Source organism: Bos taurus, chromosome 13 (assembly GCF_002263795.3).
Source record: "Bos taurus isolate L1 Dominette 01449 registration number 42190680 breed Hereford chromosome 13, ARS-UCD2.0, whole genome shotgun sequence".
Classification (NCBI taxonomy): Eukaryota; Metazoa; Chordata; class Mammalia; order Artiodactyla; family Bovidae; genus Bos; species Bos taurus.
This window is the reverse complement of record NC_037340.1, coordinates 51,378,528-51,393,844: the sequence shown is the minus strand read 5'-3', so window position 1 is coordinate 51,393,844 and position 15,317 is coordinate 51,378,528. Positions and strand designations below refer to the sequence as shown.

At 47.4% G+C, this 15,317-nt stretch overlaps 1 protein-coding gene across 2 annotated transcripts; it reads left to right on the top strand.

Moving 5' to 3' along the window:
• Positions 1 to 10,515: 10,515 nt before the first annotated feature.
• Positions 10,516 to 14,896, top strand: AP5S1 (adaptor related protein complex 5 subunit sigma 1). 2 transcript variants are annotated; one of them, XM_005214871.5, is made up of 3 exons: positions 10,516 to 10,619; positions 12,314 to 12,490; positions 13,800 to 14,896. In XM_005214871.5, the coding sequence occupies exons 2-3, from the start codon at positions 12,318 to 12,320 to the stop codon at positions 14,227 to 14,229; spliced, it is 603 nt and encodes a 200-aa protein (XP_005214928.1). In that variant the 5' UTR covers positions 10,516 to 10,619; positions 12,314 to 12,317; the 3' UTR covers positions 14,230 to 14,896.
• Positions 14,897 to 15,317: the final 421 nt, after the last annotated feature.

Here is a 15,317-nt window from a genome sequence, read left to right as displayed (position 1 = left end):
AGGTCACACAGCAGATACAAGCAGAGTAGATATTCCAGCTGCCCAGGACTCTCACTCTTCACCTTCCCACCTCTGCAAGAGATAAGAAGGTGGGGCTAGGCTGCCTAGCTTCTGCTCTAAGAGTCCTCTTACCACCCTGGCTATGTGGATCAGATCACATGGGGAGGAGAAAGCAATGGGGGCTGAGTGTCTAACCCCACCCAGAATGAGCTAGGTGCTGACAGCTGTGGCCACCTCTGCCCCACTCACAACCCATCATAGTCAGTTGTGATCACTTAGTCTGCCCCAAACACTTTTACCTAGTGTCTCCTAATCACACCAGGTCACACATTTAGCTCATTTTGCAGGGGAAACAAGAGGAAGGGACCTTGATCAAGTGAGGACAAGAGTCTTCCCTGAGAGAAGGCCTTGGTGCCTGGGCCCAGTAGAGAGGGTGCTAGGGTTCACCTCTCCAATTTGGGCTGGGCCAAGACCTCCTTGTCCTGGGAATTTCAGAGGATAGGGCAGAGGTACTGCAGTCCCTACCAGGAAGTGAAGATATAACTTTATTCCTGGATGCTCAAAAAGAGGGGTGGATCAGGCAAGGAAGCGGTTTAAAATCCTGGGCTGTCAGCCAGTTTTAAAGGTTGTTTTGCTTATGCCAAGTCAGGGCAGGAATTCCCACCTCTGGCTAGGAGCCTGGGAGCAGCCACATGCAGCTTACTCACATGGTTTAAGAGTCACACAGGCTCCTGTGCTAGGCCTGACAGAGTCGGGGGGCTGGGGATCATTGGATTTGCTTGCTATTTGTCATTTGCAATGACAATTTAAAGAATGTTTTCTTTTTAAATTGGGGAAAGACTGACATTTCCTCAAAGGTACATATCTTAAACATAGGGCACAGATGTGAGAAGGCACCACACAGCTCAACGTGTCGACATGTCTAGCATCCCAGAAGGTTTCCTCCAGCTCTTTCCCAGTTACCTACACTCTGGAATCACCACTAGTTAACCTCAATTGTAGTACATTAGTTTTACCTGTTCTTGAGCTTCATACAGTTTTGTGTCTGACTGTTTTCACTCAGCATAATGATTCGAGGTCCATCCTGTTTCTTTTACCAATAATTTATTCTCACTATATGGATATATTCCTAAATTAAATTGTTCGTTCTACTTGTTTTTCTTCTGGCCTTTAAAATTTGGGGGGTTGGGGGCTTGCCATCCATCTTGCAGGATCTTAGTTACCCAACCAGGACTTGAACCTGAGCCATGGCAGTGAGAGAGCAGAGTCCGAATCACTGGATGCCAGGGAATTCCCTGGCATTTATTTGTTTACTCATTTGGCTGCTCTGGGTCTTGGTTGTGGCCTGTGAGATCTAGTTTCCTGACCAGGGATTGAACCTGGGCCCCCTGCATTGGGAACATGGAGTCAGTCACTGGACCACCAGGGAAGTCCCTCCCTAGTCTTTAAATCTTTTAAAAATTAAAGCAAAGATTCACTCTTTTGTGTATATATTTCTGTGAGTTTTGGTGGATGTACAGTTTGGTAACTGCCACCACAGTTAAGAGAGAGAACATTTTCATTCTGCCCGTAGATTTTCATTCTGCCCGTAGATTGTTTGAGACTATTTCAAAATGTGATGGGACTATACCAGGGGTGGAACTGTTGGATCACAGCGTGTGTATTTTCCACATAGTTCTCCAAGGTTGCTATACCAACTTAGCTCCCACCAGCTGTGTCTGAGAGTGTTGTTGCTCCATATTTTCATTAGGATTGGTAAATTTTAATTTCTCTCTTAACCAGAAAACGTGATTGTTTATAGCAAAGAGCTCTGTTCACTGTCCAGAGCTGCATGCACCTGCATGCTGTGGTATGGCAGTAGCAGGAATTTCAGCCTGTCTTCTGACTCTCCTATGTTGAAATGCTAATCTTAGTCTTAATTTTTTCTCAAGTCAGATTCTTTAAAAAGTTAAAGTGACCCTTTAGGTCACTGGCTTGTAGGTCACTGGCTTGAGTCCATCCAGTGATCACAGCTCACAGTCATCTAGAAAACTTAATGATTTTTAGAAGTCTTTATCCCTGGGATTGAACACAAAAGCACCCTACTTTCCAGAAGCAATAAAACTGTTGGTACAGAAAGGAAGGATGTTTAGACAAGAAGGTCTGTAGCCATGTGGAATCTGGAAACAATCAGGAGAGGGAAGTTGAGCAATGATGGAGAAGTTGCTGTTCTGCAGCCTTGAAATCCGTGCCTTGAGAGAATGTTGGATAATGTGAAGTTACTCAGCCTATTGTTCAAAAGAGACAGTTGGTTATGAGACAGAAGCTAAGAAGCATTCCCACCCAACAGGAGTTTGTGTGGATGCCAAGCAGTGCTGCTAGGATTGCCTCCTCCCCCACCCTGCCCACACCAGCACTCACACCCTGGGGAAGGGTGGTGACCGCAGCTGCCAGGCTCTGAGTCATCTGGGCCTGGGGCAGCGGGAAGGGAAGGGGCCTCACGTGGCCGGGTCTGAGCTGCCTCGTTGGGCCTCCTGGCTCTCAGCCCTGCAGGAAGAGCAGCCTTTTGAAAGGACAAATCACAGACTGCCTAGTCCTCCTGGAGCCCAGCCAAACATGGGGCCTGGGGCTCCCTGAGGGGAGGGTTCTGGAAGGGGCCTTCTGGGTTGGGGTTGGGAATACCAGGGAAGGAGGTTATCCAAACCGGGTGGGAAGGGAGCTCCCAGGGTTAGATTATTGCAGGTAAGCAGGGCTGGGGTTATGGCCTCTAGGAGTTGGAGGTGGGGGCTGACAATCTCTGTGGTGACCCTGAGGGGATGGAGGAGAAGGGGACACATGGGGATGGCATGAAACACACTGAAATTTATGGACAAGGATTGATCTCAGTGCCTCAATTTCCTCATCTGCAAAATGGAGATAGTAAAGCCCCTCCATCAAAGGCTTGTGAATTGGATCAAATGAGTTGGTGTATACAAAGCACTGAGAACAGGGCCTGCCTACTCCAAGTGCCATACAAGAGTCTTCTATGGCTGCTATTACTTAGAGCCAATGTGGGGATTACAAGACCAGATGGGTAAAAAGGATAATCCTAAAAACATTTAATTAAAAGAAAGGGGCCAACTTGAGGGTTTGAGCCTTTTCTGCACAGGGACATGCCCCTAGGTGATGGATTACAAAGGAAAATCCCAGCTGCTCTGTGTAGGAGACTCTTGTCCTACTGCACCACAGAAGCAGTTAGGGGGCTGTGGAGGGGATTTGGTACAGAGGCAGAGGGAGCTGTCTAGTGACCCACATAGGGCACGTCATCTCTGAGATGGCCCAGGGAGGTGAAGGGGGATAGAGGTACAAGGCTTGCCTTACTTTGGTCTTCTTTATTCTAGGGCAGCCATATCCACTCAATCTCAGCCTACCTGAACTCTCAGTAAATCTCTTCCTCTTAGTTTCCTCCTCTACAATTTGAGAAACAGCTAAAAATTCTTGAAAGTGAAAGTGTAGTCGCTAAGTCGTGACCAACTCTTTGTAACCCCATGGACTGTAGCCTGCCAGGCTCCTCTGTCCATGGAGTTCTCCAGGCAAGAATACTGGAATGGATTGCCATTCCCTTCTCCAGGGGATCTTCTCGACCCAGGGATCAAACCCAGGTTTCCCATATTGCAGGCAGATTCTTTACTGTCTGAGCCATCAGGGACATTCTTATCAAACATTAAAAAAATCTGCCTGGGGCTGACAGAATCCATGGAATTGCCCTCCCCTCATCCAGATGTAGGTGATGGCTCAACTGGTCTGGCCTGAGGTCTCAGGGTTTGTAAAGATCATCAGTAAGCATTCCCAGCTGTCTTGGGGGTAGGTTTCCTCTGTCCCTGGAGGTGTGTAAGCAGAACCTAGGGGTTGGTCCTGATGTCTGGGAGAAGCAGTATAGCTTTCTAAGCCAGGCTGCCCATCAGTGTTTCAGGACCCTGCAGTGGCTTGGGTGAGTGGGGAATGGAGACTGCTGTCCAAATTGAGTATCAGTCACGATGTGCATTCGGGTGGTGGGCGTCGAGGGGGATGGGAAGGGGACAACACAAGGCTGCCTGCCATTGTGGGGCAGGCCTCACCCAGAAGTAGGCAGAGAGCAATGGAGAATGAGAGCATGGGGAAGGGACTTCAGGCAAACCCCCCAACTCGGAGGGCCACTGAGAAGAGTGGAGCTGGGGATCTGGGTAATGGGCATCTCTGCCCATAGCCAGAGTAGGGGAAAGGGAAATGATGGGAAGGTGTAGCCCCTGGTCACTGCTAGGCAGGTGAGTGAGGCCTCAAATCCAGCCAACTGCTTCCTTCAAGTTCCTCTAATTTTTTTTTCTCTAATTTTTTATAGGGCTTTATTTATTTCAGTTTTTTTATAATTGATTTACAATATTGTGTTAGTTTCTGGTATACAGCAAAACAAGCCAGTTATGTATATAATATATATATGTATATATACATATTCATAAAGAATATACGTACATTCTTTTTCATTCTATTCCATTGTGGTTTATTACAGGATACTGAATTGTAGTATTTTATTTCACTTTTCTTCTTCTGAAACTGCCTCCAGACCAGAAGGTTCCACCTGCTTTCCAGTACTGACCAAGGCCTTTCTGACACTTTCTCCTATCCTGCCTCTGCATTAATATTTGTCAGCATTTACTGAGTGCTGACTATGTGTCAGGCTCTACTCTGTCCACTTCACATGTTGCCTCACTTAACTCATTTGAGTTAGGCTGTACCTAATAGACTGCTTAATAGATCATAGCCTTGTTGTGGTAAATAAGTAAGTAAGTGTTAGTCGCTCAGTCGTGCCCAACTCTTTGCAACCCCATGATCTGCAGCTCACCAGGCTTCTGTGTCCATGAGATTTTCCAGGCAAGGATACTGGAGTGGGTTGCCATTTCCTTCTCCAGGGGATCTTCCCAACCCAGGGATCGAACCCAGGTCTCCTGTATTGCAGGCAGATTCTTTACCGACTGAGCTACAAGGGAATCCCTGTTGTGGTAAAGGGATTTGCATAACTCAATGAAGCTATAGGCCATGCCAGGCAGGACAACCTAAGATGGATGAGTTACAGAGAAGAGTTTTGACAAAATGTGGTCCACTGTAGGAGGAAATGGCAACCCACTCTAGTATTCTTACTGCGAGAATCCCATAAACAATATGAAAAGACAAAAAGATATGATACTGGAAGATGAGCCCCCTAGATTGGAAGGTGTCCAATATGCTACTGGAGAAAAGCAGATGGCAATTACTAATAGCTTCAGAAAGAAAGAAGTGGATGGGCCAAAGGGGAAATGATGCTTAGTTGTGGGTATGCCTGGTGATGAAAGGAAAGTCTGATGCTCTAAAGGACAGTGTTGCATAGGAACCTGGAATGTTAGATCCATGAATCAAGGTAAATTGGAGGTGGTCAAGCAGGAGATGACAAGATTGAACATTGACATCTTAGTGAACTATAAGTAAAATGGATGAGAACAGGCATATTTAATTCAGATGACCATTATATCTACCACTGTGGGGAAGAATCCCTTAGAAGAAATGGAGTGGCCCTCATAGTCAACAAAAGAGTACAAAATGCAGTATTTGGGTGCAGTCTCAAAAATGACAGAATGATCTTGGTTTGTTTCCAAAGCAAATCACTCAACTTCACAGTAATCCAAGTCTTTGCCCCAACCACTAATGCTGAAGAAGCTGATGTTGAACAGTTCTATGAAGACCTACAATACCCTCTAGAACTAACACCAAAAAAAAGATGTCCTTTTCATCATAGGAGATTGGAATACAAAAGTAGGAAGTCAAGAGATACCTGGAATAATAGGCTAGTTTGGCCTTGGAGTATAAAATGAAACAGAGCAAAGGCTAACAGAGTTTTGTCAAGAGAACAACTGGTCATTGCAAACACTCTCTTCCAACAACATAAGGGATGATTCTACACATGGACCTCACCAGATGGTCAACACCAAAATCAGACTGATTATGTTCTTTGCAGCTGAAGATGGAGAAGCTCTATACAGTCAGCAAAAACAAGACCTGGAGCTGACTGTTACTCAGATCATAAGCTCCATATTGCAAAATTCAGGCTTAAACTGAAGAAAGTAGGGAAAACCACTAGGCCATTCAAGTATGACCTAAATATAATTCCTTATGATTATACAGTGGAGGGGACGAATAGATTCAAGGGATTAGACCCAGTAGAGAGAGTGCTTGAAGAACTATGGACAGGAAGTTCTTAACATTGTACAGGAGGCAGTGACCAAAACCACCCAAAAGGCAAAGGAATACTAGAAGGCAAAATGGTTGTCTGAGGAGGATTTACAAATAGCAGAGGAAAGAAGAGAAGTGAAAGGCAAGGGAGAAAGGGAAAGATACACTAAACCGAATGTAAAATTTCAGAGAATAGAAAAGGAGAGATAAGAAGGCCTTCTTAAATGAACAATACAAAGAAATAGAGGGAAATAATAGAATGGGAAAGACTAGAGCTCTCTTCAAGAAAATTGGAGATATTAAGGAAACATTTCATGCAAGGATGGGCATGATAAAGGACAGAAATGGTAAGGAAGGACCTAACAGAAGCAGAAGAGATTAAGAAGAGGCAGCAAGAATATACAGAACCATACAGAATGAATATACAGAAGAATATACAGAATATAAGACCAAAAAGGTCCTAATGACCTGGATAACCACAGTGGTGTGGTCACTCACCTAGAGCCAGATATCCTGGAGTGTGAAGTCAAGTGGGCCTTAGGAAGCATTCAGTTCAGTTCAGTTCAGCCTGTGTCTGACTCTTTATGACCCCATGGACTGCAGCAAGCCAGGCTTCCCTGTCCACCAGCAACTCCTGGAACTTGCCCAAACTCATGTCCATTGAGTCGGTGATGCCATCCAACCATTTCATCCTCTGTCATCCCCTTCTCCTGCCTTCAATCTTTCCCAGCATCAGGGTCTTTTCCAGTGAGTCAGTTCTTTGCATCAGGTGGCCAAAGTACTGGAGTTTCAGCTTCAACATCAGTCCTTCCAATGAATGAATATTCAGGACTGATTTCCTTTAGGATGGACTGGTAGAAAGCATTAAACAAACAAAGCTAGTAGAGGTGACAGAATTCCAGCTGAGCTATTTCAAATCTTAAAAGATGATGCTGTTAAAGTGCTGCACTCAATATACCTGCAAATTTGGAAAACCCAGCAGTGGCCATAAGACTGGAAAAAGTTTTCATTCCAATCCCAAAGAAGGACAATGGCAAAGAATGATCAAACTGCTGTACAACTGTGCGCATTTCACAAGCTAGCAAGGTTATACTCAACATCCTTCAAGCTAGGTTTCAGCAGTACGTGAACTGAGAACTTCCAGATGTACAAGCTGGGTTTAGAAAAGGCAGGGGAACCAGAGATAAAATTGCCGGCATTCACTGGATCGTGCAGAAAGCAAAGGAATTCCAGAAAAATATCCACTTCTGCTTCATTCATTACGCTATCATCTTTGACTTTGTGGATCACAACAAACTGGAAAATTCTCAGACAGATTAGAGTACCAGATCAGCTCACCTGTCTCCTGAGAACCTGTATTCAGGTCAATAAGTAACAGAACTGGACATAGACAAATGGACTGGTTCAAAATTTGAAAAGTATTATGACAAGGCAGTATATTGTCAGCTTGCTTATTTAATTTATATGCAGAGTACATCATACAAAATGCCAGGCTGGATGAATCATAAGCTGGAATCAAGATTGCCAGCAGAAATAGCAAAAACCTCAGGTATGCAAATGATATCACTCTAATGGCAGAAAGCAAAAAGGAACTAAAGAGCCTCTTGATGAAAGTGAAAAAGGAGAGTGAAAAAGCTGGCTTGAAATGCAACATTCAAAAAACTAAGATCAAGGCATCCAGTCCCATAACTTCATGGCAAATAGGAAGGGAAAAAGTGGAAACAGTGACAGATTTTTATTTTCTTGGGCTCCAAAATCACTGCAGACAGTGACTGCAGCTATGAAATTAAAAGATGCTTACTCCTTGGAAGGAAAGGACAAACCCAGACAGCCATTAAAAAGCAGAGACATCACTTTGCCAACAAAGGTCCATATGTTCAAAGCAATGGTTCTTCCAGCAGTCATGTATGGATATAAGAGTTGGACCATAAAGAAAGCTGAGCGCTGAAGAAGTGGTGCTTTCGAACTATGGTGTTGGAGAAGACTCTTGAGAGTCCCTTGGGCTGCAAGATCAAACTAGTCAATCCTAAAGGAAATAAATCTGATGCTGAAGCTCCAATACTTTGGCTACGTGATGTGAAGAGCTGACTCATTGGAAAAAACCCTGATGCTGGGAAAAATTGAAGGCAAGAGGAGAAGGGGACGACAGAGGATGAGATGGTTAGATAGCATCACTGATTCAATAGACATGAATTTGAGCAACTCAGAGATAGTGGAGGACAGCGTAGCCTGGAGTGCTAGTGTCCATGGGATGGCAAAGATTCATCCACAACTTAGCGACTGAACAACAGCAGCATCTAACAGAAACCCCATACAGCAGTTGAACAAAATAAATATATGTGCTCCTCATTCAGCAAGAAGTTTCTGCAGTCTTTGGGGACCCAGGCCCCTTCCTGCCTCACTGTCTCAGCACCTTGCTTTGACTTTGAGGGCACAAGTTGGCCTATGACACAAGTTACCAAAAGTTGAAAATGACATCTGAGCCTGCTATACTTACCTTGAGACCACCTACATCTGGGTCACCCCTGACCTCCAGAAGCTCAGGCCAGCTTCTGACTGCTGTCTCCTCCATGTACCTCACACTAGCCTGGGACCTGGAGTGGACTCACTGCCTGCGGAGTGGACTGAGGCCAGAATAGTGTGTTCCAGATGTCACTTGGCCCCCAGCAAACAGTGCCCTCGGTCAGCTCTTTGCTGTAATCAGCTGGCAGACATGAGTCCTGGCTCAGAGCGATAGGGACCAGGAACTGAGCTAACATCATCCCAGTCTATTGGCTGAGGCCCCACTATCTCTGGGATTGCCCCTCCACATACAAAAATATTTACATATTGCATCTGTGACCAGAATGCCCACATGCTCTGGCCAGCACCCAGGCTATCTCCTCTAGCTTCCCTTCCCTGCCTCTTTGCCTGAGTCCTATGGCCAGAGGAGCCCAGTCTGCACACCAGTTTCTCTGCCTGAGCTGCACTGCCCTTCTTTCTTCAGTCACCAAGGAGTGTGTTTGGGTTGCCTGCAGGTCGACCTTGTGTTTGGCCCTGGTGACTGAAACTGGGCATCACAGCCAGGGTGTATCCCAAAGGAGACATCAGCACCTTAGGCAGACCCTCACAGTGGGTGTAAACGGGACAGCAGACCGCTAATGGGCAGTCTAGAAGGAAGGCTTCCCCTAAGTTTTGGTCTGAGTACCTTTTGAAGGGCTAATAAAGGGGAGAAAAGGGCAGGCCAGGCCGAGGGAATCACCATTGTGGGGTTCTGAGGCACAGAGCACATCTGGGTAGGTTGCAGCAGTTGACCTGTCGATAAGTAAAATGATTATGTGTTGGGAGGTAGGGGGCTGGGGAGACCAGGGCAAGCCACGTGGCCCAGAGAAGTCTTGCAGCGCCCCAAACACTTCTAAGCCAAGACTCCAATAGGGAAGCACTTACACACACACACACACACACACACACACACACACACACACACACGTGCACACACGCCTTTTAACATATATTTATTTGGCTTCACCAGGTCTTAGCTGTGGCACACAGGATCTTCCAATGCTTTGGCATGTCCACTCTTAGTTGGAGCACATGAGATCTAGTTTCCTAACCAGGGATGGAACCCAGCCCCCTGCATTAGGAGCACCGAGTCTTGGCCACTAGACCACCAGAGAAGTCCCCTTTATATACTTCTGATAGCCTCCCTCAAAGAGGGGGCAAGGAAGAAGCTTGTTAGAGGCAGGAGTGTGAAAGGAAAAATTAATCGGTCTACTAAACCCTATGGGGCTTCACTGGGGCCCAGTAAAATGACTGAACTGTCCGTGACAGCTGGAGACGGGATTGGGACCACAGTTTTAATCGGTCCACTCCAAGCCAAGCCCTAGTCTTTCCCCCTCCCCTCCTCAAGCCCTAGTCTTAACCCATCGGAGGAACACACACACAGAAGCCCTGCTCCCTCAACTTCCTAAATATGCTTATTTCCCCCCAAGCCTTCATTCTCTGGGCCAAAGCCCAGCAACCTGAATTTTAACAGGTGCCCTCAAGATTCCCTCGGGCTTTCCTGGTGGCTCAGACGGTAAAGAATCCGCTGCTACGCGGGAGTCCTGGTTTCGATCCCTGGGTTGGCAAGATCCCCTGGAGGAGGGCATAACAACCCACTCCAGTATTCTTGCCTGGAGAATCCCCATGGACAGAGAAGTCTGGCAGGCTACAGTCCATGGGGGTCGCAAAGAGTCGGACACGACTGAGTAAGCACACACACAACCCGGGTTCCCACGCAAGTGGGCCAGTTTGAGATCCGCCCGCCCTGCACCTTCAGACCCTGCCTCTTCCGGAAGCGCCACAAGCCGGGTCGCTACGCCCCCGCGCGGCCGCCGGGGAAAATGGCCTGGAACTCGGCTGGTGCAGGACTACCAGTGGGAACCTCGCATACTCAGTCGGTGAGTGACCAGCATAGGCCGCACAGTGAACTTGGGACTAAGGGTCTTTGTCAGACCATGCGAGTCGCCCACACCCCGCCCTCGGAGCACATCTCCGGAAATGAGACCTCGCCCACCCTGAGAATGTCACGCTCGGACGCGCGCCCGCTACTGACGTGCGCCCGCTACTGACGTGCGCAGGCGCCCCGGTGCCGCGCAGCCGCCATTTTGCCCCTTTACCCGAGGGACTTGGCCCGTTATTAGAAGTTTGCAGGCACGAAAGGAAAGGTGAGTACCACGCCTTGAGGACAGCGGCCCGGGGTTGCGGTGCACACTCAGTCCGCCCCACCCCACCCCACACAGTTGGTTAGCTAGGGGCAAGCAACTACAGCCCCCCCAGATGCACTGCGCCTCGGGGTTGCGCGAGACCCGTGGCGAAGGTTGATGACGTAATCTTCTCGTGGCTAGAGGGTCATGGGAGGTCAGCTCAGGTCTTCGGGCTCCGGTTTTAAAACGCCTTCTGGAACCTTCATTTTTAACTCGTTTAAACCGACGATCTATTTACCCTTAGTCACAGATCCCTGCTACCTTTCAATCCCGGGCTGGTCACTTAGCCAGTCAGACATTATTATTATTTCTATTTCATGGTCTTTGTTTTGACTTGATCTCACGGAGAAGGCAATGGCACCCCACTCCAGTACTTTGCCTGGAAAATCCCATGGACGGAGGAGCCTGGTGGGCTGCAGTCCATGGGGTCGCTAAGAGTTGGACACAACTGAGCGACCTCACTTTCACTTTTCACTTTCATGCACTGGAGAAGGAAATGGCAACCCACTCCAGTGTTCTTGCCTGGAGAATCCTAGGGACGGGGGAGCCTGGTGGGCTGCCGTCTATGGGGCGCACAGAGTCGGACACGACTGAAGCGACTTAGCAGCAGCAGCAGGCTTACCAATTTCAAGACTGAAAGAAACTTTTTATAAAGAAGTCCTGTATACGTAATATTCCAATTCAGTTTGTTGCAGATATGATGCTCCTTCACCTGTGTATTTAGAAGTACTTAAAGTGTGTATTTTCTAAAAACAAGGACATTCCCCTACATTCAAAACCAGGTAGTATTGATCAAGACGATTATTTAACCTGTAATGCATATTTAAATGCTTCCAGGTATCCTAATAATGCTGTAATTTGAAGCTACCTATTTCTCTGCCAGGGTTGTATTCCTCTGTCCTGTGTCTTTTGCCTTCTTCAGTCTGGAGCATCTCCCCAGTGTCCCTTTACTCTGATAACTTACAGTTTTAAAAATACAAGAGAGAGAGAAAATGCTTTATAAAATTACATTTCAAATGAAACTTTCTTAATTTTATAAAATTAAGATGAAATAAAATTAAAATAAAATTAATTTCATAAAATTAAAAAAAAATACTATGACCAATAAACCTCATGCCTACTACCAAAAAAAAAAAAAAAAATTCCTGGCCAGCAGTTTGTAGACTTGGCTTTGGGGTTGTCCAGGATATCTTAGGCACTAGACTCTGTTGTGGGCAGAGGTGCTGGCCAGAGCTGGGCATGTGTCTTGGGTGGCTAAGGAGGACCAGTGACCAGCCACACCACCCTCCAGACGGAGCTAGGCCAGACGTTTTCTGTGGTTGCCTCCCCTGCTGGGGTTAGACACTCATCTCACTGAAGTGTCTGACTTCTCTGTATCATCATTCCAGAGCCATGGTCCATGCCTTCCTCATCCACACCCTGCGGGCCGCAAAGGCTGAGGAGGGCCTTTGCCGAGTGCTCTACTCCTGCTTCTTTGGCGCCGAGAATTCACCCAATGACTCACAACCACACAGTGCTGAGAGGGACAGACTTCTCCGAAAGGAGCAGATTTTGGCTGTGGCCAGGTAACCACACCATCCAGCCCGGGCCCAAGGCTTCCTAGTCAGTGATTATGATAGGTTTTCTGGAACGGCACAGAGAAACAGGAGGACTAAGAAGCAGAAAGTTTTTAGAATAGTGCTTTCAAAGAGTCTTCCCGGTTGTTCACAAGTATTACATGAAAAGGGGTTAAAGAAATAATGTTATTATCATGATTATTTATTATAGTTATTTAGCATTTACTATAACTTTTTTGTAGTTAATATTATTTAGCCTGTATATAGTAAGCATTTTATGTTCTGAGTATTTCATGTATATGAACTCATTTTATCTTTGAAACAGTATTTTGAGGTAGGTATATTATTCCTACCTTACAGTTGAGTATATAGTGAGTTAAAGGAATTTGAAGATTACAGATGAGCTCTAGAGAGTCTAGAAAGTGAAAGAGTTGGGATTTGAGTGTAAACAGTACAGATTAAACATGCTTTGAATGCAGGACTTTTCAGGGCCCTTAGTGTATCTTTAAGCTTTATGAATCCTTAAAGAGGAGAGAGAATGTAGTTTATGGGAATGGGCACCAAAGGCCTCCTGAAAGCCTAGGATCCAGAGAGTATATAGTTGGGAAACACTGTTCCAGATGGGGTAGCTGGCCTGGGACCTTTTCCTCCCAGACCCAGACTGAACCAACAGGTGCCGGAGTCTCCTGGCCCCTCTGCATTTTGGGTGGAGGTTAACACTCTGGGGCAACCGTGGGCCAGCCTCTTGTTACCTCTTTGGTTCTCTGGGCCTCTTCCCCCTTATGTGGCACAGAAAACCAAACATGTCTTTAAGAGCAGCCTTTACATGGCCCAGATTGAAAGGTGATTTCATGAGAGGTCAGAGAGTGATTTCAAAAGCCTGGATGTCCAAGTAGAAGGTTTTTCTTTTCTATTTGGAGAAGGCTTCAGGATGGGGTGAGGGTGGAGAGTTTACAGAAATCCTGGGTTGGATGTAGCTTATACTCCACTTCTCATCTCTTGTTGAGATGTTGAGGAGGCCTCTGTGAATCAGTTAGGGGAGGGATCTTTTTCCCCTGATGCCCCCTCCCAGTCCAAGGAGCTGTGTTCAGTGCCTGCCTTCTCTTGGCTGCATAGAGTGAAATGGTTCGGAACCTGGAGGCTGGAGCCTAAATTCCTATCTGGGCTCATGCTTTCTGTACTGTGGCCCTGGGCAGGGTCACTGCACTTGGTCTTTCCAGGTCTCAGTCTCTACATCTAGTTAGGGGGATAATGGCAGCTCCTAGCTCCAGGGGTGATCCTGAGGATGACAAGTCTGTGACACACCTATTTTCCATAGGCAGGTGGAGTCCATGTACCAGCTGCAGCAGCAGGCGTGTGGCCGGCATGCTGTGGACCTGCAGCCCCAGTCCTCAGATGACCCAGTTGCCCTTCATGAGGCCCCATGTGGGGCCTTCCGCCTGGCGCCAGGGGACCCTTTCCAGGAGCCTCGGACAGTGGTGTGGCTAGGCGTGCTCTCTATAGGCTTTGCCCTGGTGCTGGATACTCATGAGAACCTGCTGCTGGTGGAGAGCACACTTCGATTGCTGGCTCGCCTTCTCCTTGACCACCTCCGACTGCTAGTCCCAGGAGGTGCCAACCTCCTGCTGAGGGCTGACTGCATCGAGGGCATCCTCACTCGCTTCCTGCCCCATGGTCAGCTGCTCTTCCTCAATGACCAGTTTGTCCAGGGTCTAGAGAAAGAATTCAGTGCTGCCTGGTCCCACTGACCCACACTGGGATGGGAGTCCTCACAAGGTCAAGGAGATGGTGTTAAAGGGACACACAGTCAGGTAAAATTTGGCATCTGCCTCCTCCTTCCCAGCCTGCTCTCAGCTCTGGCGTGCTGCCACACCCAGGACAAATGGATGGGACAAGCTGGTAGAAAAGGGGTCTGGGGAGAGGGTAGAGAGGTGGAATCACAGAACATCCTGTGCCTGGAGCTGCCTTGTGGCTTATTCAGACCTCCGCATTGGGCCAGCCCTGCTTGTCCTTGGCCCCGTTTTTCCCATCCCTGCCAGCCAGCCCCCAGTCCACCAGTCCCTAGTGCTGGGGTAGTAAGGAAGAGCTACTTGGAACTCAGCCCACTTTCTTCTTCAAAACGCATAGTCATCGGAGTGCAAAAGGGGTCTCTTGAGACTTCCAGAGTTGGGGAGCTGGCCTCTGCCTTTGCACCTACTTAGGTACCATCATCAGGGATTTTGTTTGTCAGTGTCCAGCCCTACCACAGTTCACAGAGGTGTGAGTGTAGTTCAGCAGAGAGGTTCCATAACTCCTTTTGAGCCCAGCCCATGCCCACCAGCAGTCTATGGGGAGAGAAGGTGGTGTCAGGTGGATGCTAGAGGTCTGATGATGTTGTTTTCATTTTGAATTAAAAGCACCGAATGTGTGATTTCACCTTCTGTTTCTGTGAGTTTCATTAATGCACATCTGCTCCTCTACTACCCTGAGTTGGGTGTCTGAGCCTTCATGGTCAAGTATGTCCTCAGGAGGCTTCTTGGGAGGTCTCCACCTCTTGTCCTTCTTATCCCCTCTCTCCTTATATGCCTCGTTTGGATGGTAGCACTTGCTTCCTCTACTACAATGTGGTGAGTTGGTGTGGATCCCTAAGGAGGAGTGCCTGAGACAGGATTAGGTACAAGCAGTTTATGTTGGAGGTGATCACAGAAAGCCCTGGAAGGGGAGGTGGATTATGTGTTAAGAAGAGTAGTTAGGGGGCTTAGTGCATCAAGTGCTTCTGGGGCCCAGTGCACGACAGTTGCCTCTGAATGACCTCACCTAAGGGTTGAAGGACTGTGGTTGTTTGCCTGGAATTCCC

Bases quoted from the DNA above. Each gene is read 5' to 3' on its own strand.
- AP5S1 (XM_005214871.5), top strand. From the start codon at position 12,318: ATGGTCCATGCCTTCCTCATCCACACCCTGCGGGCCGCAAAGGCTGAG. The intron at 12,491-13,799 runs GTAACCACACCA...TATTTTCCATAG, and splicing joins CAGATTTTGGCTGTGGCCAG to GCAGGTGGAGTCCATGTACC.